General features: G+C 34.6%; 1 protein-coding gene across 1 annotated transcript; it reads left to right on the forward strand.

Moving 5' to 3' along the window:
• The first annotated feature begins 3974 nt into the window (after positions 1-3974).
• On the forward strand, positions 3975-6159 carry fibina (fin bud initiation factor a). The gene has a single exon (XM_051099526.1). It carries the CDS (start codon positions 4007-4009, stop codon positions 4676-4678), a length of 672 nt encoding a protein of 223 aa, XP_050955483.1. The 5' UTR covers positions 3975-4006; the 3' UTR covers positions 4679-6159.
• The last annotated feature ends 18376 nt before the right edge of the window (positions 6160-24535 follow it).

Here is a 24535-nt window from a genome sequence, read left to right on the forward strand (position 1 = left end):
CCTCTAAAAATTTGGAAACGCCCTGGAAAAGTGTGGTTTTGGACAATATTTGCATGAATCCTTTTTAATTTGTGATAATTTTGCACTGATAAGGGACAACACAAACTACAAAAACATATTTTATTACATGAACAGTTTATACATAGAAATAACTTCATGAAAATATCCAGCATTAGCAGCTATTACAGCTCTGCATAATCTGGGCCTAAATTCATTGTATTCTAAACTTAATTGCCAATCAATTGTTGAAGCTATTAAGGTGTGCTGACCCAAAAATTTTTTAAAAACCTGGGCCAAGTTTAAACCAGTAACCAGGCATCCCAGCTGTCAAAGGGGCATGTCTGACTTTGACATGTATATATTACCATCATTATGTAATCAAAATGAAAATTATTATTGCTGATCTTCAATGATAATGTCAAGTTGCTTTAATGTATTTGCACCAAAAAATGATAAGGATTTATGCTGATATCGTCCAAAACCACACTTTGCCAGGGGTGTTTCCAAACTTCTATCTATCTATCTATCTATCTATCTATCTATCTATCTATCTATCTATCTATCTATCTATGTATCTATCATCTGTCTGTCTGTCTGTCTATCGGTCTGACTTTATATCTATCTGTCTATCTATCTATCTGTCTGTTTGTCTCTTTATCTGTCTGTCTGTCTATCTATCTATCTATCTATCTATCTATCAATCATTTGTCTGTCTGTCTGTCTATCGGTCTGTCTTTATATCTATCTGTCTATCTATCTATCTATCTATCTATCTGTCTGTTTGTCTCTTTATCTGTCTGTCTGTCTGTCTGTCTGTCTGTCTTTCTATCTATCTATCTATCTATCATCTGTCTGTCTGTCTGTCTATCGGTCTGTCTTTATATCTATCTGTCTATCTATCTATCTGTCTGTTTGTCTCTTTATCTGTCTGTCTGTCTATATATCTGTCTGTCTGTCTGTCTATCTATCTATTTATCTATCATCTATCTGTCTGTCTGTCTGTCATCTATTATATTTGTTTTTATATTATATTATATTATAGAATGGTAATGGTGACTGTGTTATATTTGACTTGTGCTAAAGTTATAATATGGTTCATCATTACTTGTTACTAATGAAGATGATTTACTGGTGATGTGCTTTCGTGATGTTTGTCATACTTTGTCATCCGTAAAACTCTCTGGTGTGTAATTTATCCTGCTACACACACTGCTGACAAAGTGTTTTCACATGGGGGAAAGACGTGAGTAATACAAAGGCTGTTTTTTTTTTTTTTTTTTTTTTTTTTTTTTTTTTTGACAGATCATGTTACAGTTTTTCTCAGTCGCTTTGGTGCATTTCTCAAATCTGAAATGAAATTCTCAAAACTACTTGTTCAACCTCCACATCATCTAGTCACTTGTGCACATCATAATAGCAGTTTCTCATTTATTTGAACAAGTTGCGATTGCTTTGGTACATTCATGCAATTGATTATGTACATTTGTCTGCGTTTTCCTACATTATCAGTTGCTAGTGTCATGTTACTCAAAATGTATTATATAGTTCTCTGTGCAATCGTCTTACCCCTCAAAACATCTAGTCATTAGTTCATCGTATAAGTCATTACAGTTTTTCTCAGTCGCTTTGGTGCATTTCTCACAACACTATTTACATTTGCACAACATTTACTTCAACCTCCACAACATTTAGTCATTTGTGCACATCATAGTAGCAGTTTCTCATTCCTTCCAACAAATTGCAAATGCTTTTGGACATGCATCAATTGCTTTCATACAACTCTCTGCTGTTTTATAACATTATCATTTGCTTATGTCATGTCAGTCAAAATTAACTAAACTTGTGAATGCTGAATAGTCATTCCATATAAAACTAATAGTCCTCATTTCATTGCTTGAGTCATTACATACAAAAATGTTGAACTAGTTGTCAAAATCTGTCAAGCAAATTTTATAAAAAATTTTAAATCTTTTTTTTCCTGAAAATGTCTTCTAAATTGAACAATTTCGGCAAATGTGCATGAATGATTTACATACCTATATGTTGTAGGTTCAGTTCCAATATGTACTGCAATATTGTTTACAATTGTGCACAGCTCTACCCAAAGGGAGTTTATGTTTGTTGTAAATAAGGGTGTATTTATTCGTTTGCACAATGCTTTGAATAAATTAGAATTGCAAAGAGCATATGAAGTAAAAATGTGAAACATACATATTCAGTGTCTTGTACTCAGATACCTCACTAAATACAGTAATGTCTAGCTTTACTGTAGTTTTCAAATGGCTGTGCAAATAGTATATAGTGCTGTCTTGAGCATTTTCAGGAAGTGTCACCAAAATCTGACTTTTTTGCATAGGAAAAAATTTACAGAGTAAACTGTCATAATGAAAACATGACAAAGCCATTTGACTATCTTGTTCATAAACAATGGTGTCAGGACTTTTCATCTTGATGACACTGACACTTTCATTGACATGAATACTTGCTTTTGAGGAATGAGCTATCCATTTTGAGCAAGTGACACGCTTTTGCAGGTTATCAACTAGGTTTTGCAGTTTGTACTAATTGTTTTGAGAAATGCATTAACTGTTGTGCAAATGTAAATAGTGTTGTGAGAAATGCACCAAAGCGACTGAGAAAAACTGTAAATGCAAAATGACTGATATAGTTGTCATAAACTGTCAAGTATATTTTCTACACATTCCTGTTAGTCTATTTGTAAATTTGCCATGCATTGTGCAGGTGAATCTTGACTTTCACTAATAAGGGAATGTAGATTAACCAATAACAAACCAGTTTTCTGAAATTCCTCATACAGTGCTGTATGCAAAAGCGAGGGGTGATTCCTGTGTTTGCCTTTCTAATTTTGTATTTTCGCTTTTGTGCATCTGCCATGTACAAACATCTGACAGACATCTTTAAGATGTCAGTTTTACATACACTCTAAAACATAAACTTCTTACAGTAAAGACATCTAATAAAAGTCTATTTGACACCTGGTAGGAAACGTGCAGATGAGCGAACACTCTAAAAAATAAATCTTGCAGATGTAAATGTAGATGTGAAATAGACGTCTGAGTGATGTACGTGTACTATCAAGGATATTTCTTTTTCTTGTCTATCACAATGACTCTGTAATGTGTTTTTTTCTTTTTTTTGTCCTATCCAGTCTCTTTCAATCAATATCTCACATACAGTAATGTATACATTTGTACTTTTGAAATGGATATATGACACACATAAGAATTGCAGCCTTCTGCATTTCAATACAGTACCTGTCATGCAAACTATTGCTATAGTTTACATCAGGTAATGCTAATAGAGTACACTGTTTGATTGACAACATGACTAAGCATTTTGATTATCTTGTTTGTGAACTATGACACAAGGACTTTTCATTCTGATGGCACTGATATGTTCATTGACATGCATACTTACTTTTGATAGATGAACTAAAGATTTTGAATAAGTTACAGACTTTTGCAGGTAATCCATTGTGTTGTGCTGTTTGTACGAATTGTTTTGAGAAATGCACATACTTCTTTGCAAATGTTAAGGATGATTTGAGAAATGCACCAAAGCGACTGAGAAAAACTGTAATATCTTGGGAAGTTCATTCAAATCCATTACATTATATTATGGTGTGACTACAGATAAAGTGGAATCCGAATTGTTATGACCATATATCTAGTGCAACACTTTCTGACCACGTGTTAATGGCGTTCTTTTTATTTTATGATTTACAGGATAACATTCAGGCTGATTAGTTGATCAGTTAGTGTATTTGTATTCATTATATTTAATCATTATAGTGTATATTACAGTGCTAGTTTATACAAAGTGATACGCGGAGATGCAAAAATCTAAGTTTAAAAACGCTTTCAGGCTGCGCTTGTGAGTGGAGACGCGCGGCGCGCTGTAATTTGAGAGCGCGTAAAAGCGCGCTGGACTCAGATTACAGCATGACAATCTCTTCTAGTGCGCATACCCATACGAAGGATTCCAGATGTGGCCATCGTCCCTGTCAGGTCAGTCAGACCTTCGTAGTGGACAGAAGCAATCTATCATGTTACCTTTCGCCTTTGGTTTGTTTTTATTGCCGCTCTGCGGTGCGGTCTACAAGGGACCTTTGCTCCCTGAAATGTCCAACGGGACATTTCACCACTTTTTCGTCCCGGACGGTGATTACGAGGAGACTGAAGACCCGGAGAAATGTCAGATGCTCTTTAAATGGATTGACCGCACACCGTGTCCGCTAGAGGAAGACCAGGACTCGATCATTCGGGAGGATTTTATCATCATTAAACAGCAGATAGAAGACGCAGCGCGCGTTCTGGAAAGCCTCGGGAAGAGCATTTCTTTCGATCTGGACGGCGAGGACAGTTATGGGAAATACCTGAAGAGGGAGATTGTGCAAATCAATGAGGCATTTACAAACGTGGAGAAATCTCTTCTGGAGCTGGAGACGAAATTCAAGCAAAACCAGGACACCGAGCAAAGAGAGGAGAATGAATTCACCAATAACTTCATCAACCCCATGCATAATGTGAGGAACACTCTACAGGAAACTCTGGACATCTCGTCCGGACTCAAGGATAAACATGAGCTCATCTCTCTGATCATTCGGAGTCATGGATCCAGGTTAAGCCGGCTTAAAAATGACTACCTCAATGTTTAGACTCACAGACATTCTGGACAGACTACAGTCCAAGCTGGACTGGTATGTTAACCGTGTTAAACGTTGGATCTCACAAAGTGTGAAACTCGTTGGTGTTTTTCATTATGAATGTTCAATCTCAATAAATGAAGAGTTTTCAATAGCAGAGAACCAGGATTTTATTGAGCTGTTATGGTCCTTTCGGGAAAGAAAAAAAGTTATTGAGGCTTCATTATGCCTTCATAAGTCTATTGGTTTCTTGGTTTAAAGCACAAGTACAACAGATTCTATGAAACAATTTTTGGTTCAGTTTTTGAGCAAACTCAACTTTATATTTTTCAAGTAAATCACAAAAAATGTTTTTTTTTTTTTTTTTTTTTTTTTTTTTCTTATAGAAAATATTTGTTGATTAATTGCATTGTCCAATTTTTGTCTCCGGGCATGCATGCAAACAAGATTTTAAGAATGTGTATGCATTTTTTGATTGCACAGATGGTTGCATAAATAAATTGTTATAGCCACCAATGAAAGAAATTTACATTTCATTTAGAATAAAAAAAGGGGTAACCTAAAATGCACTTTCTGAAGTGTAAAAATCAGAAATATGATTTAATAAGATTTAGTTAAAACTTTATTTTAAATGTAAGAGCAGGTAGAAATAGCACCTTACACCACAACTGCGGTTGGTACTCTCAAAATGAATACCATACACAGATTTTTATTTTTGGAATGTCAAAATCTGCTATTCCTGTAATCTGTCTTCAGTAGTCTGTTCTTTTTCAGCTGTCTGTATACCACTGACATTGAGGTTTGAGGAAGTTGGAAGGGAGGTGGTTAAACAAGCTGGTTGAGATTTGGCATTTCCTGTGCCATTAGAACAGAGCGTCTCTTTCTCCTTCTGCCATGTGGAAGAATAATCAAACTCTGCAGCAATATACAAAGAAACACAATCTACCACTCCTGCTGCCAGCTCCATGAGGATGCTGGGATATTTTGCTGGTGAATGGTTTTAGGGTTTAACTGTAGACTGCCTGTTAACATAAGTCATTACTCATAACCAAAATTACGCTGAAGCATAAAACACATCCCAAACCACACATTCACAAGCTAAAAAATTGTACCAAAAACACTGTGCTGTTGCTACATGTTAATTTCTAACCAGAACAATGAAGTACTTATAGATGTTTTCTACCCACAGTCCCCTGGGCTGGAACTGTTTTCTTTTTCTTCCTCCCATTCAGAGTTTTATTCTTGCTGGAGGTTAAAGCTCAAGGAAAGAATGTCTTTACTAATGGTTTAGTGTTACCAGATCTGAGCCTGTTCAATAACATCTCATATGGATCCCGTTTCAGTGGTTTTGCTGCAAAAAGAGGAATAAACAAAAAAAAGCTAAGTAATCTAGATGTTTAAGTAAGATACTAAAAGAATCTGCCTTTATCTGCCAACCAGGATCTATTTGGGGTCTGATTGATGTATTGGTTTTGTTAAATTTCCAGTGAACATCCTTAGTGTTTAAAATAAAACAATATCAGATGCTCATCTCAGCTTTCATGTGTCAACTGCTATAAATTACATTGAAAGTGTTTGTTTGTGTCAAACTAGAAGAGAGAAATAAATACCAATCTGTTAGCTTTTAAAATGTGATTATTCTAAACAAGTAATCATGTACTTACGGATTCATTGGTTCATTGCATCATTTCCTTGGGTAATGTTTTTTAGGTCTTGTTTTCATTTGTTAGTCGTCATTTATTTTGAAAAGTTTTTTCTTTTCTATTGAAAGTTCTTGTCTTTTCTCGTCTCTGTTCACAGATCTATCCTCAGATGTAGCAGCTGCATTAGAAAATGTGTGCAGTCAGTGTACTGTCATTGTTGTTTAATCACACACAGCATGTTTAATGAAGTAGGCATGTGTGAAGTATGAATACACTTTGTAAATACTACAATACATCCATTATGTTGGCATTTTCATGTGACCTACAAATGTCAGCCAAGTAGCTGTTCCCTGCCATTTACAAATAGGACTACTCCTTTCCTGTGGCCTCATTAATACTGGCTGTTTGGATGTACTATTAATTTGTTATACTGCTTTTTGCCTGTGATAGAAGTTTGGTAAGAAACCACTCCCTATTCCCAATGGAGTGCACTGTATGGACTGTCTGCCATTTAATTTTACATATAGTCAGTCCACACTTTTGTACCGATTATGCACTCTGATTTATAGTATACACTCACTGTCCCATAATCTTGTGGTATCCCATCTGTTCTTTTCGTGTGCATGGAAGAAAGAGGTTCTTTCCCCACTGATCAAGTCACGGCTGCCCTGGTTTCTGACCACCTCTTGGCTGACCCCTGGTTTCCTGTCTCTGAGCGTGTTCACAGAGACTTCTCATGTCTCCAGTCATGTCAAAGTGGTAGGGCTGGATTGCCTACAAGTGAGCCCCATCCTCCAGTGCCAGTCATTTGTATGGAACAACACCAGGGTCACCGTTTCATGTAATGGAAGGCCTCATTTTCAGTGTTGGGGGTAATACATTACAAGTAATGCAAGGTAAGTAATCTGTTTACTTTTTCAAGTAATGCATTTATTTTTAATTTAAAAGAAAATGACTCTTCAAATAAGTAACACCACTTTGTTTTCCTGTGTATTGACTGACAGCTCTCCTGTCCCCATGTCACTTGCTCTTAAAATACTCCATCATTTTTGGTCATACAGATAAAAGCAATCTACCTGGTCTCAAGGCAAAAACGTCCCTGGGGGCACTTTTTCACGAGACGCAAAATTAGTACCAATAAGCACATTATCACTGTAGTTTCCAAAAAAAAAATTAACACTAGAGGCAGTAAAACTCTGACACCTTTTATTCCTTTTCACACAAAGTATGATTTACAGAGTTTTGATTAATAAAGCGTATTCGCACAATTACTTAAAGAATATTACATTATGACTTCAAAAAAATTTTAATATGCTGGAAGATTTGAAAACGGATGCTTTTGAATGTTAGCTTCACATATCCAGCTTCATATCTATGGGTTTTCATAGAGGGTAGGTTTGTTTGGTAGCTCATGCAGTACGGAGATGTATTTGAGAGGCGAAGAGCTCCAGTACAAATCCTGTGTAACTACAGTTTGACAAAACAGTTCAGATCTGCACACAAGGAAGATTCAAATGGCACGCTTGCATTAATAAATGCATTTTTATATCAGTTTTGAATTTGTAACACTATTGGATAGGTTTAGGGTTGGGTTTGGTGTAGGGCATATTTCCAACATGATAGAGCATTCACTTTTAGCGACAGTCCCCGGATATTTGAACTCTGAACCGCTGCAATACATACCTGAAGCAACGTAATAAAAACAGCAATACGTACCTGTATCAGCGTAATTAAAAACGTGCCAATGTTCACGTATTAAACCTGTGTTTTAGTGCCACTCAGTGGACATTTCTCTTTGAAACTGCCACGAAATGTGCAATACGGTACATAAAAACAGTGTTGCAGAAAAGTACCCAGAGGTACGTATTTTTATGAGACTGGGTTAAAAGTAATACATCTTTTGATTTCTACATTTATTTGTGTGCACTCACAATAAGAACAAAACGTTGCCCTTTTGTAAAATAATGAAAGCAAACAGGATGTGCTTTCTGCTGCCTCTGTCTCTGTGGACTTAAGCGCAAAACTTTGAAACTCAGTATATACTTGTCTTACAGGCATTAAAAATGGATATCTATAGAGAGTGAAATGTCTACTTTAAATGAACCAATTCAACAAATATTTTCAGATTATATAATCCATATGAAACATGTAGGTGCATCCACTACTGCGGAGATGAGGAGTCAGTGTCGCCGATGTCATCTCTTAAGATGAAAAAAAGCACTAGTTTATTAATAAATTATTAAAACGTTAATGCAGTCTCCTTGCTGTTTTTCCTGGAAACGTTCATAATTATTATATCTGCTGGAGCACTGTGGAAAGCTTTTTTTCTCAATTTTTTTGCACTTATTAGGCTATGCAGGCAATTATTTTGATTTCTATAGTTAATTAAAAGTGCGACTAATAATCGACTAATCTTTAAAATGAACTACTACTAGTCGACCAGAAAAATCCTAGTCCTAGAATTTACATTTCCCTCAGCCTATTTCCCTATTCATTTGTGAAAGGGCTTTTACACTTGCCAAAAATATATCTATTTTTTAATATTAAAAACAAACAAGCAAGCCCAGCCCAGATGAGAAAAAGTAAGACAAAAGTAAGTAATGCAGTTAGTTTTTTTTTTTTTTTTTTTTTTTTTTTTTTTTTTACTTTTAAAAGTAACTTTCCCCAACACTGCTCATTTTCAGTTCCCTTATAAGCTCGCCCCAGTCTAAAGCTGTAGACCCCATGTCCATCAACCGGAGCCTTGTTGGAGTCCTGTAGCCCACTCCAGCAACTTCAATATTCATCTTGTTCTGGATTGGTTTCCATGTGTGAGCTTTCCCATTTTTCACTGTCAGTCTCAGCTTCCTTCCCTGTCACTCTATGGACCTGATGCAGTCCTTGTCATTATTGTAATGGTCTAGGCTAGATGTGGGCAGATCTGGCCTTCTAAGACCTCTGTCCTACTGTAAGTTGAAGTTTAGCTCCAAACCTAATCAAGCAGACATGAAAAATTAATTAGAGTCATCAAGATTACTTGGCGGCAAGTACAGTGTGTTCGATTAGTGTTAAGAGTTCAACATTCCTCAAAGGCCAGAGTGGCCCACTCCTGGTCTAGCAAATACCAGTCTGATCCAGTTCACATTATCGATGTCACAGTCTTACCCACAGCCAGATAATTCCTGCACCATGTCACAGCTTCCCCAGGATATGTGTCATCAATCCCTGACCCACTGTCTGAGTATCCAGTTAATAACAGTCAGAAAGCATGGATTTCTGTCTCTTCTGCTCTCTTTCAGTGCAACAGTCTTTACCGAAGACATCTACATGAACAGATTCAAAGCCCAGGGGCTTCCCAGGTTGATTGTTCAAAGTCTAGGTCCTCCTCAAGTCTGTGGTCTCCACTTCACACTGCTACAACAGCTCCTACAGCACCATAAGCAAAGCACTTGCCCATCATGGTCCGTCTAAGATGACAAGCATCAACTAGATAAAAAAGTTTGTCAAGACAAACTTTAGTTGGCTTGAGAAAGCCGGACCAGAAAGTTTAAAATTTTTTAAAAAGTTTTAAGTTCGATGGTTTTCAGTTTGAAATAGTTTGGAGTTTAAAGTAGTAAAGGTTAAAGTTTGAATGCAGACTTTCAGTTAGATAGATAGATAATTAACATGTTAGTATGATTCTAACATTATTAACAAGTTACTAGCATGTTGCTATCATGTTTTAACATGATTAACAAGTTACTAGCATGTTGCTAGTCTGTTTCTAGCATGATTAGCAAGTTGCTAGCATGTTTCTAGCTTGATTAGCAAGTTCCTAGTATGTTGCTAGCATGTTCCTAGCATGATTAGCAGGTTGCTAGCATGTTTCTGGCATGATTAGCAAGTGTTAACATTTTGCTAGCATGTTTCTAGCATGATTAGCAAGTTACTAGCATGATTCTAGCATGATTAGCATGTTAATAGCATGTTGCTAGCATGATTAGCAAGCTATAAACATGTCACTAGCATGATTAGCATGTTACTAACACGATTAGCAAGTTACTAGCATGATTTAGTTGCTGGGCTTGGCTAGATAGATAAATAGATTAGAAATATTAGAATGGAAGTTTGAATTAATTTGAAATAGTACATAGAAGGGTCTTGATTTAGTCTCAAGGGATTCTGGGAGTTTAAGTTTGAGTTTTGTCAGTTGGAGTTTGAATAGTGTTGCTCATTTGAACATTCCGTCAATGTAAGTCTATGGGATTTTTATGATTTTTAATCTTTAATTTTATGAGAACTATAAGACGGCTCAGTTATAAAAGATACAGCACGTGAGGTCAGTCTGAAGAGCTGGACTGAGTGGTTCTAGCTTGAAAACTCTAGGAGGAGTAGTGTTGAGAAATTTGGCTAAGAAGAATAATAATAAGCTTAAGTAGCAGATCAGTAGTTTGGCTTTCTCAAGCCAACATTTTTAAGTCCAAATATCCACAAGTTTCCTACGCCCCATGAGGCCTTGCGTCAAAAGTGGGAGCGTCTTCCAGTTCACAGTAAACAAGCGGGACCTGACACTCATTCATTCAACAGCTGACAGGAGTGACGGGCAAATGAAGCCTCGTGAAGCACCGAGACTTTCCTCTGACTGGTTTGGGAAAAGATTCAAAGCTCCGAGAGTGTCGAAAACAGCGCGATCTGGTGGTTAGTAAAAATAAAGCAGCCAAAAGACTAAAGCTCCATCGGAAGATGCATTCACCACAATTTCCATAAATCGGTCCATGTTATATGCACAAATAAAAGCCTAACCATGTGTGTGTTTGTTTGTTGAATTTCTGACTCTGATAAATTAATTTACCCATTGAATAGTGCCATTAAATGTCAGTACGAATATCAATATGATGTAATATAAGAATAATGTACACATATATTAATTGCATATGGCATATATTTAATTTTCCTTAAATAATTTGTATTCTTCATATTACTTGTATGACTGGGTATTTAAACATGTAATTATTAAATGGGTCCCAATGAAAATGTACTCGCAAAGTCAGATCTGGGGGTCGAAAATGTACACGCAAAGTAAATCGCGCACATGACTGCACAGAAAGTGAGGCTTCTACGAAAGGGATTTCTACGTTAACAAGCCTCGAATTGGGGCTTCATCTGTCATGCCCTTTAACACAAGTTCTGAAGTCTCGGTTCAAATGTCATTTCACTAGTTGACAGTCATTCAAGATTTAGCAATCCAAACTTGCTAATAACACAAATTCGAAAAGCATATGTTGTCCATAAGAACGTAATGACATCTCTCATAAAGATGTGCATCTTTACAAAGTACATAATGGTCTAAAAAACACGTAGCCTCTTCGCTAATTAGCACACAAAATACCACTGGTATACTACGTCTGCCACCTCGCCGGAAGTTGTACCCACGTTCGTTTTTACAGTAGCGCCCCCCAGAAACTTGTGGATAAAATTCAAAATACAGTAGCAACAATACCTCAGATTCAGAAATGAGCAACCAGTAGACAAATTGCGGTAACACTTTCTATGAAGCCCCTATTTATAATACATTATAATGGTATTTCTAAGGAATTACAATGAATGCATAATGCATTATAAAAAACCTTCATGAATAATCAACAACAATTATAATATATTATAATACCTGAGTATTTGAGGTTCTAACTTTTAAGATTATGAGTATTTATGACACACAATGGACAGTATATAAAATCTACTTTATTTATAATGGACTATATCATATTACATTTATTTTTTACATTATATTACGCTTTATTTTGATGGTCCCCCTAATCTATTGACAATAAGCAATTTTCCAACTACATGTCACTACACTCCTTAGAGCAGTGGTTCCCAACCACGTTCCTGGAGGCTCCCCAACACTGCATGTTTCTTTAATCAAACACACCTGATTCAGATAATCGGCTCATTAGTAGAGACTCCAAGACCTGAAATGGGTGTGTCAGACAAAGGAGAGATGCAAAATGTGCAGTGTTGGGGGGGCCTCCAGGAACATGGTTGGGAACCACTGCCTTAGAGTATTAGTAGACTTAGGTTCAGGTTAGGCTAGTTTGTCTTTTGGGGAACCATTAAAATACAGTGTTCATACTCTTCATACTCTTAAAAGCTATAGCCACAAATAAGTAAAAATTATAATACATTAAAACTGTTCTTATGAATACTCATGAGATGATACAACATACTATAAGGTTTTTTTTATAATGCATTATGCATTCATTATGATGCCTTAAGAATACCCTTATAATGTATTATAAATACAGGCTTCATAGAAAGTGTTACCCAAATTGCTTTCCCATAAGGTCACAAATGCTGAGTCATCAGATTAAAGAAGATGTGCAAGACTGAGTTGGTTGGAAAATACATAGTTTAAAGAAAATATCTACATGATGGATGAAGTATGTCTGTGAAGCTATTTATATGACACATTAATACCAACAGAACGTTCAAGTTGAAAAGTTGTTTATTGTATTCACACATGCTTTTTTAAATTCAAATGCAGCCCAGGTGTTTCTGGTTTGACTCGTTATTTTTATATAAATACCCTCATAAAAAATTTCCTTTGTCTGCTGTCGAACACTGAATGTTTCCTATAACAAATTTAGTACGTTCACGAAAGGTTTTGCCAAAGTTTGTTCATGTCAGGTTTTCAGTAAAGCCATAGTTTGGGTTTTTGATAGTGTTGTTTGTGTTTCTAACTTTCTCACTCAGTAAGTCCACACTTGAACTGCAATTTATCACTTGTCAGGAGCTCCAGCTACACCCTTTTGTTTTAAATGATCTCACTTATTTTGTGCATGTAATAATTAATATTGTTTGTATACATTTGGCTGTACTTGAAAATGAGCTCACAAATGGCGAAACATCTTAAAAATATCTAGTTGATGTGGTTCTCGATATTTTAAATGCTCACAAGTCATGCTTTACTATAAATCTAATGATGTCAGCAGGTTTTTGTGAGGGGTTAGCTTTAGCATATAACTATCATTAGCTCCTAAGGCTCGAGTGTGAGAGCGTCTTCTGGAATCTGCCCTCGGTAAACAAACAGCAGCTGGTGCTCATCATAGCGCCCCCGCACCTACTACTACTACACACACACACACACACACACACACACAGTGCTTACACACATTGTGTTAACACAGAACTGCTTTCTAGCTAAACTGTAAAGTGTGTCTCTTTCTTTCATAATCTTCATCAATCATTATCATTTAAACAACACATCTGCGTAGTGTTTAGTGCTGAATGCTAAAGTTATTCTGATATCTTCAGAGTGTTTTGATAGGGATTAAACACTTTTTTGAACATCAGTTTCTGCTGGAGAGAAATGTCAGAATATAAAGCACCAGAGTAGAAACTATAAGGGGTTCATACCGAGATCTTGCTGACTGTGGTAAATCTGAGCCCAGTTTGAGACACTGTGGAGATTTCTTCTGATTACTGGTTGTTGTTCTCCGCAAAAGTCTCTCAGAAATGATTATGATTTTAAAGAAATCTCATTTGTGATATTCCTTTCCCATGAGGACCTTGTATATAATTGGAGGGCTGAAAACCAGAGAGCGGTCTGAAGTTTGGCATGCTGAGAGAGATTTGATCCTGACCGCCTTCTTCCTTTGTGCGTCTCACCTCAGAGTCCCTTTTCCCCCAGTGGGACCCCAGTCCAAACACAAGCCTTCCCCATCCGGCCCTGCCTGATCCAGCTGCTCCAAACCACAACTGCTATAGCTTCATTATCCAGGTTACGGATAATGAAACTTTTTCGTGTGAAGTTAAATGCATAAGTGCCATTTTATGAGCAGCACTGCTCACTGGAGAAAGTTTCTTAATGTGTGAAATCCTGTTACGCATGTTTATATATATGCTAACTGCATGTAATGCAAACTTAAACTGAGTTGAACTGCAATTAACATACAGTTAGGTTTCTGGAAACCACCCATATCAGCTTAGTGTAATGGCAGTGACTTTTGCATTGGCAAACACCGCTCACATTTTCTTCACAAAATGTTTAGTCTAGACGAGTGGAAAAACAGAACAAATCAGAATCAGGAGGCAATGAATAAACAAACACTTCAATGAGATTTCACTCATGCTTTCAGTTTTATTCCGTTTTGAGTATCAGTACACTCTTTTTGGGATCCAAAATGATCTTAACTTTGGAAAACGTAATCCTGAGTTATTTTGTTCTATGTTTAAAACACAACACCATATTTCACACATTATCCTGGATCAGAAATTAATCAAGTCAAGTCAAGAAAATTATGTGTTTTGAGTTAAACATTTCAGGCGTTTTCTCCATATAATGGACTGCTTTTGAACTTCCAAGTTTGAACTTCCAAAATGCAGTTTAAATGCGGCTTCAAACGATCCCAAATGTGGTTGTAAACGATCCCAGCCGAGGAAGAAGGATCTTATCTAATGAAACATCGTTATTTTCATAAAAAAAAACTGAATTTAAATACTTCTTAATCTCAAACACTCATCTTGTCTCTCTCTCTCCCTGAACTCTGTATTCTGACTCAAGAAAAAACTCAGATCGTATTTTCTCCCTCAACTTCAAAAATCATTTCAGAATCATCCTACATCGCTGCAGAAGTACTGACACAGTCTTTGCAAAGTGAACATGCAAAGAAGATCAAACACCCTTAACAAAAAAGTAGGGCTGTCAAACGATTAATCGCAATTAATTGCATACAAAATAAAAGTTTGACTTAACCTAATATACGTGTGTGTACTGTGTGTAATTATTATGTATATATAAATACAAACACATTCATGTATACATTTTTGAAATATTTACAATTATATGTATTTATAATGATTTTTATATAATTTATATTATATATATATATATATATATATATATATATATATATATAAATAAAAATATTTTGTACATAATATATTTCTCTTAAATATATACACTAATTTATGTGTATTTATATATACATAATAATTACACAAAGTGCACACACATATATTAGGCAATATTGAATATTGAATGCGATTAATCACGATTAATCGTTTGACAGCCCTACAAAAAAGGTAAAGCAGTGATACAGGACAGTGTTGAAGTTGACGGAGAACATGAGATGGGAGTTTTTCGACATACACTAACTGTCATGAACCAGAAAAAAAAAAAAAAAACAGTTCAGGGAGAGCAAGAGCAAGCGTTTGACATTAAAAAGTATATAAATTGTATTTTTTTTTTTTTTAAATAAAAATAATTGATCTTTTTGCCAGATCTTCCTCGGCTGGGTTTGTTTACAACTGCATTTGGGATCATTTGAAGCCGCATTTAAACTACATTTTGGAAGTTCAAACTCAGGACACCACTGAAGTCCACTATATGAAGAAAAATCCTGAAATGTTTTCCTCAAAAAACATAATTTCTGTACAACTGAAGAAAGAAAGACATGAACATCTTGGATGACAAGGGAGTGAGTACATTATCTATAAATTTTTGTTCTGGAAGTGAAATAATCCTTTAATAACAGTGACTGGACAAACACAGCACACAGCAACCACACAAACTGTTTTAATAACTAATAACAAAGCACACAAATGTTAAATAAGGTAAGCTAAGCTAGTTTTGGTAAAAGTGCTGCAAAAATCACATGAAAATGAGCACAGAATAAAACGTTTCTCAAATATTGTTTAATTTAATATCATGTGGGTCACAGTCAATAACCTTTTACTCATTTTTTGTTGAAAAAGACAACATAAAGGTATTTCATACCCTATTTATGGAAAGCTCCAGGAATCTTCTGAGCTAAGAGTTTCTCAAATTCGTACCAAGCTAGATTGTCAGACATCTGTGCAAACAGACAGATGTGGATTTTCTCTTGTTTGTGTTTCAGATTCTAGCATACGCAGAAAACGAGACGCTGCGTTAGCAAAGCGTGTTTGTGTTTTACTGAAGCAGATATTCACATCCTGACCTGAAAAAACACTTGAGCTTTCGCAGCCATTACTCTGTCCCTGAGACTCAAGTGAAATGTCCTAAATTGTCCCTATTTTCCTAAATAATATGGTAGTCTATTGATGTCTCTGACACAAATATGGATAGGAAAAGTTGATTTGGAAAATCTGAATGTTTACCACAGTAAAAGCACAGATCTACCCTACCTAGACGTGAACAGTGACTCATAGATGCGAGCAAGACACAGTCCTGACAGATGCTTTTCTCAGACTACATTTTCCACAGTTTAGTCACAGACCACTAGAACAAAAGATATTTTTGTGAATTGCCTCATATGAGGCATTTAAAATAGCTCTTAAATTTATTTACTATATGCGAAAGTAAAATAAACACTTTCATTATTATATTAAAATAAATACTGAGTTTCAAAAGCCCTGAATGACATAATCCAAGATTCAAAATTAAATCTAGGCTTGTAAAAAAAAAAAAAAGTTAGGGAAAAAAGGGTAACACTTTACAATATGGGTGCACTAATATGCATTAAATAATGCTTAACTAATACAGAGATAACCATGAGTTAATATATAACATATTATATTAACTAATTATTAAATTAGTGAATTTCATATGTTAATTACCACAGTGGCCAAAGCTATGTACTTAAACTTTCAGTTGTCTGTTTTAATCAATTATTAGCTAGTGAAATTATAAAGTGTTATTATGTTATGACTTTACTTGTTGAGGCACAGGACTATTAACTAATTGTTAAGTAATACATAATTGTAGTTATGGATTTTGAATTAGTTAACAAGCAAAGTCTTAACATAATGACACATTATCATTTCAATACACTAATCATTAGCTAATGATTCATTAAAGCAGACAAGCTGAAATGCATGGCTTCAACCTATTGTGGTGAACCCATGAATTTACTTAACTTCATCTATTAATCATATAGAATGTTTATTTGTTGCTCATGCAGTAATCATTAATAATGGTTTAGGTCTTCATGAGTTACGGGTATATATTTGTACTAATGTATTATGTACAGAGCAGCAATAATGTGCCTTTGACAGGCTAATCATAAAATCATTCAATAAGATATTTGTGAAAATGAACAGGTTTACTTTGCTAAACCACTGCAGATTGAACATATTTGTTGTCAAACAATAGTCTTTGAATGAACTGTTTTTATTTTAGTTTGAATCCAAGGAATGCTTAGCTTGGATAAAGCAAATCTCTGCCCGAAGTCATGGTGGATGTGGTTTGGAGGAGTAAAGATCTCAGGAACCCAAAATAAAGTTCATGACTTCTTTCACCACAGGCATTGAAATAGATTTACATTAAATCCTAAACATTAGAAATACTTGCAGGAACCCCTGAAAGGTTAATGTTTTTGAAAAAACAATCTATGATTATTGTAAAAGTTCCTTTTACATACAGAAACAAAGTTTCTGAAACAAAAAGGCAGCAGCTATTTGCACTAACACTAAGTGATAGCATATTTTCTTAGCAAAATATGCTGTTTACACTAAGTTCAAATAGCAATGGATTCTATTTACACTATGTTAAAACAGTAGGATTCCACTTCCAGAACAACATTTTACAAATAATTGTCATCCAAGATGTTCATGTCTTTCTGTCTTCAGTCATAAAGAAATTATGGTTTTTGAGGAAAACATTTCAGGATTTTTCTTCATATAATTTTTTTCGAAAAATAAAAATTTGTATACTTTTTAAGCACAAAAGCTCTCGGATGCGCGTCCACGGGTCGTTCTTGAACGATTCGTTCATTTTGAACGAAACTTTAATGTGACTCGCAAAGAACGAGTCATCTCGGGGAGTGATTCGTTCAGTCGCCCATGCGCAACATCCTATTAGGTTCTGTACTGGAATTAGTTCACCTGTTTTTTCGGGTCATTCGTTCATCTTATGGGGCTGTCACATGATGCTGATTTTGCTAAAATTAACAAAAAGATTCGTTCATTTTGCTGAACGAGACTCAAAGATCCGAGTCTGTAAAATGACCCATCTCTACTACGAATCATGTCTAAGTTCATCATCTGTGTACTCTGGTAAAAATGGTAGAGTATAGCAAAAAAACCCATCTTATTTTGTCGTACAACTTAAGAATCATCCGACACATTGTACCTTTTTGTTTGTGAACAGCGTTTGACTTACTTGCACTTTCTTAGTCTTTGCACGTTCGCTTTGTAAACACTGGGTCTGTACTTCTGCCTACGTTCGGCCTGACCTTTCGACCTGATTCAATAGTACGTAGCGTTGTGAACATGCATGCCAGATTCTGTGCTACACAAGCTTTTGTGCTTAAAAAGTATACACATTTTATTTTCAGAAAAAAAAAAAAGACCGATCGTTACGTTAGATAAGACTCTTCTTCCTCAGCTGGGATTGTTTAGAGGCCTTTGAAGCTGCATTTAAACTACATTTTGGAAGTTCAAAATCGGGGGCACAATTGAAGTCTATTATATGAAGAAAAATTCTGAAATGTTTTCCTCAAAAAACAAAATTTCTTTACGACTGAATACAGAAAGACACATGATGAACAAATTGGATGACAAGGGGGTGAGTACATTATTTGTGAATTGTTGTTCTGAAAGTGGACTTCTCCTTTAATGCAAATAGTGGCAGGTATCTGCACCTCACTACTGCAGTACATTATAAAACAGTAGGCTATACAATAATAATGTAGTGAGTGTAAATTATTATTTTTATTCCAATTGTGGTCACACTTTATTTTGAAGTCCAATTCTCACTATTAATAAACCATTAACTATGACTCGTAATTTGCTGCTTATTAGTAGTTAGTAAGGTAGTTTAGGTATTGGGTAGGATTAGGGATGTAGAATATGGTCATGCAGAATAAATGCTTTATAAGTACTAATAAATAGCCAATATGTTATTAATAGGCATGCAAATAAGCAACTAGTTAATAGTAAGAATTTGTCCCTATACTGAAGTGTTACCAACATTATTAAAGGGATGCTGCCTTATTGGGACAATAAAGCTCACCTACCCTAACCCTACCCGATACTTTATTCGCAACTTTTCAATTATTTCCTTCATTTTTATTTAAAATAAAGAGAAATGTGAATAATGAGTATATGAGATGTGAAAAGGGAGAAGACTGAGCTCTGCAAAAGGCGGAATTGAACTCGGGTCGATCGCGCCAAAATACACATGCACCTTACCATACACACCATAGAAACTGTTATTAAAAAAGCATTGTAATTTTGTCTAGCCCAATCACACATTGGTGGGAGGAGTTAGTATAAATAGCCTCTGCCAACAAGGCGGGCTATTTGCACTTGTGTAAACAGACACTCCGAAAAAGAAAACTAAAAACTGTAAGTTAACTATAAGTTACTGTACATTATGCGAAGAAAAATACTATAATTAAAAGACAATACATTCAGTCTTATTGTTAAAAAATAAGTATAAATTATGAATTACCATAAAAATTCTGTTGAAAATGTATATTGTATTTATTAACTTACAGTAAAATACTGTTAAAATAATCACCAAACAGATTTCTGTAGGTTAAGTAGGTTCATATATTAACATTAAAGGGATAGTTAAAAATAAAAATAAAATTTGGTCATTAATTACTCACCCTCATGTCATTTACGGTTAAACGACTGATGTCACATGGACAATTTTACCGATGTCCTTACTATGATTCCGTCCCTTGAACGTGGTAGGACCATTGCTGTCTATGGAGGGCCAGAAAGCTCTCGGATTCCATCTAAAATATCTTAATTTGCGTTCCGAAGATGAACAAACGACTTACGGGGTTGGAATGACATGAGAATGACAGAATTTTCATTTTTGAGTGAACTATCCCATTTTTGGGAGATATGACCTGTAAAAAATTACATTTTTTTATAGAATGTTTTTTGTGGTCATCTTGAATATTTTCACCTGGTTTAAGAACATCTAAAAGTCTAAAGGCTGCATAAAATTACAACCACAGGCAAAAATAACTCAGATTCCATTTGTGGTCTCGTTAAATTGTTTTTTGGTGTTTTATGAGTCCAGCCAGAAATCTGCTGGAATCAAAATATCCACCCACACAACGCTCAGACCTCCCTGCCATTACGAAGTGAAAAATGTTTCATAAATTCAGAAACAAAAAAGCAAATCACAAATGATGAATCAGGATCGTTTTATTAGAGAAAAAAAAAGTTCATAAATCATATCATAATTTCAAAACAAACCATGTCCTCTTTAATTTCTCATAAGACTGCAATTCAAGACTCTTCGATAATGAAGTTGTGCACGAAGAGGTTCATTTTCACATATTGCCTTCAAATTCACTTTGCTTGTGCTGTTTCACATTTTCAGTTTTATTGTAAAAAAAAATGTAAAAAAGAAAGAAAACATATATGGGAAGACACTGAAGAAAATGGTGTTTATTTAGTTATGCCTGGATCAGTTTTTTTCTCTTTCCTACGTAGCAGGCAAAGCCAAAACACAGAACAGTTTATTGAACGAAAAGATTAATCTGTCATTCTCTGAGACATTTCTATTTTTAAATATCCATTGAGAGACATAAACAGGAGAAAGGAGGAGAGAAACAGACAGGGAAAAGCAAAAGACGGTCAGTCATTAAGACAGATAGGATATGGACATAATGACAGGCAAAGACAGAAAGAGCACCATAAGAGACGCAAATCTTCAGTAAAATATCAGCTATGAACCAGAGAAGATGCCTGTTTGTCTGTCTGTCTGCACTTTGTCAAATCAGCATTTTTGTTTTGTTTTCCAGTAAAATCATCAAAGTTTACCCTATATTTAGTGTACATTTTTAAGAGAATAGGGGACACCAGAGCTAGTTCTCACACAGGTAAGAGCTATTCATTGTGAAAAAGAAGTACACTTTTTAAAAAGAGTACTTATTTATGAGGATAATATACTTCAAAAGATCCTTAATGTAACCTGTTATTTAGAATTGAATGAAAATGTATTATAGTTTAAATTTATACTGAATGCAGTAAGTCTGACCCATTTAAGTAGGTCTTAAGTATATCTTTTTGTGAGTTTGTCAAGACAAACTTTAAGTTGGCTTGAGAAAGCCGGACCAGAAAGTTTGAAAAGTTTAAAAAGTCTGAAAAGTTTGAAAAGTTTAAAAAGTTTGAAAAGTTTGAAAAGTTAAGAAGTTTGAAAAGTTTAAATAGTTTAAGAAGTTTTAAGTTTGGATGGTTTTCAGTCTGATATATTTAGAAGTTTTAAAGTTTGAATGTAGTCTGTCAGATAAATAGATAGATAGTATTGGTCAGATTGTCAATCGACGGAAAGATAGATAGAGGATTCTATCACTAGCATGTTTCTAACATGATTAGCATGTCGCTAAAGATGTTTCTAACATGATTAGCATGTTGCTAGATGTTTCTAACATGATTAGCAATGTTGCTAGCATGTTTCTAAGACATGACAAGAAGATGTTTCTAACATGTTGCTAAGATGTTTCTAACATGATGAAGCATGTCGCTAAGATGTTTCTAACATGATTAGCATAGATGTTTCTAACATGATTAGATGTCGCTAGCAAGATGTTTCATGTAACATGATTAAGATGTGCTAAGATGTTTCTAACATGATTAGCAAGATGTTGCTAAGATGTTTCTAACATGATTAGAAGATGTCGCTAAGATGTTTCTAGCATGATTAGCATGTCACCAAGATGTTTCTACATGATTAAGATGTCGCTCAAAGATGTTTCTAACATGATAAGATGTTGCAAGATGTTTCTAACATGATTAAGATGATTGCTAGCATGTTTCTAAGATGATTAACAAAATGATGTGCTAAGATGTTTCTAACATGATGATGATGACAAGATAAAGATGCTAACATGTTTCTAACATGATTAACAAGATGTCGCTAAGATGTTTCTAAGATGATTAAGATGTCGCTAAAGATGTTTCTAAGATGATGCAAGATGTTTAAAGCATGAAAGATGTTTCTAAGATGTTTCTAGCATGAAGATGTCGATAAAGATGTTTCTAACATGATTAAGATGTCGCAAGATGTTTCTAAGATGATTAAGATGTCGCTAAGATGTTTCTAAGATAAGATGTCGCTAAGATGAAGATTGCTAAAGATGTTTCTAACATGATTGATGCATGATGTAGCAAGATGTTTCTAAGATGATTAAGATGTCGCTAACAAAGATGTTTCTAAGATGATTAGCATGAAGATGTCGCTAAGATGTTTCATGAAGATGATAAGAAGATGTTGCTAATGATGTAAGATCTAAGATGTTTTAAGATGTTGCTAAGATGTTTCTAACATGATGATTCAAGATGTTGCTAAGATGTTTCTAACATGATAAGATGTCGCTAAAGATGTTTCTAACATGATTAAGATGTCACCAAGAAGATGTTTCTAAGATGATTAAAGAAAGATGCTAAAGATGTTTCTAACATGATTAAGATGCTAAGATGTTTCTAACATGATAAGATGTCTAAGATGTTTAACAAGATGTAGCATAACATGTCAAAGATGTTTCTAACATGATTAAGATGTCGCTAAGATGTTTCTAACATGATGATGTTAAGCATGTTTCTAGCATGATGATTTCTAAGATGTTTCTAACATGATGATTGCTAAGAAGATAACATGATTAAGATGTCACTAAGATGTTTCTAAGATGTTTTAAGATGACTAAGATGTTTCTAACATGATAAGATGCATGTTCTAAAGATGATGATTCTAAGATGTTTCTAGATTAAGATGTTGCTAAAGATGATAACATGATGTCGCTAAAGATGTTTCTAAGATGATTTAAGATGTTGCTAAAGATGTTTCTAAGATGATTGAAGATGTCGCAAGATGTTTCTAAGATGATTAAGATGTCGCTAGAAGATGTTTCTAAGATTAAGATGATGTTGCTGAAGAAGATGTTTCTAACATGATTAAGATGTTGCTAAGATGTTTAGATGATGATTAAGATGTGTTTCTAAGAAGATGTTTCTAACATGATAGCAATGATGTTGCTAAGATGTTTCTAACATGATTGAAGATGTCGCTAAGATGTTTCTAACATGTTTCTAACATGATTCTAAAGCAATGTTGCTAAGATGTTTCTAAGATGATTAAGATGTCTAACATGACAAGATGTTTCTAAAGATGATTTAAGATGTCGCTAAAGATGTTTCTAACATGATTAAGATGAAGATGTTTCTAACATGATTAAAGATGATGCTAAAGATGTTTCTAACATGATCAAGATGTCGCTAAAGATGTTTCTAACATGATAAGATAAAGCATGTCGCTAAGATGTTTCTAAAGATGATTAAAGATGTCGCTAAAGATGTTTCTAACATGATTAAGATGTCGCAAGATGTTTCTAACATGATTAAGATGTGCTAAAGATGTTTCATAACATGATAAAGATGTGATAAAGATGTTGAAGATATGATGATTAGCATGTCGCTAAAGATGTTTTAAGATGATTAGAAGATGTGACTAAGATGTTTCTAACATGATTAAGATGTCGCTAAAAGATTTTTCATGAAGATGTCGCTAAGATGTAAAGCTAAGATGTTTCTAAGATGATTAGCATGATTAAGATGTCGCAAGATGTTTCTAACATGATTAAGATGTCGCTAAAGATGTTTCTAACATGATTAAGATGTCAAGAAAGATGTTTCTAAGATGATTAAGAGAAAAGATGTTTCTAAAGATGTTTAAGATGTAAGATGTTTCTAAGATGATTAAGATTCTGCTAAGACATGATTGAATGTCGCTAAAGATGTTTCTAACATGATTAAGATGTCGCTAAAGATGTTTCTAAGATGATTAAGATGTCGCTAAGATGTTTCTAAGATGATTAAGATGTCGCTAAGATGTTTCTAACATGATTAGAAGATGTTGCAAGATGTTTCTAACATGATTAAGATGTCGCTAGATGTAAGATGATTAGCATGTCGCTAAGATGTTTCTAACATGATTAAGATGATGATGTTTCTAACATGATGAAAGATGTTGCTAAGATGTTTCTAACATGATTAAGATGTTTAACATGTTTTTAAGATGATAAGATGTTCTAAGATGATTAAGATGTCACAAGATGTTTCTAACATGATAGAAGATGTCGCTAAGATGTTTCTAACATGATTAAGATGTCGCTAAAGATGTTTCTAACATGATTAAGATGTCGCTAAAGATGTTTCTAACATGATTAAGATGTCGCTAAAGATGTTTCTAACATGATTAAGAAGAGATGTCTAACATGAAGATGTTTCTAAGATGATTAATGATGTCGCTAAGATGTTTTTTAAG

The sequence above is a fragment of the Labeo rohita genome, chromosome 25 (genome assembly GCF_022985175.1).
Source record: "Labeo rohita strain BAU-BD-2019 chromosome 25, IGBB_LRoh.1.0, whole genome shotgun sequence".
NCBI lineage: Eukaryota > Metazoa > Chordata > Actinopteri > Cypriniformes > Cyprinidae > Labeo > Labeo rohita.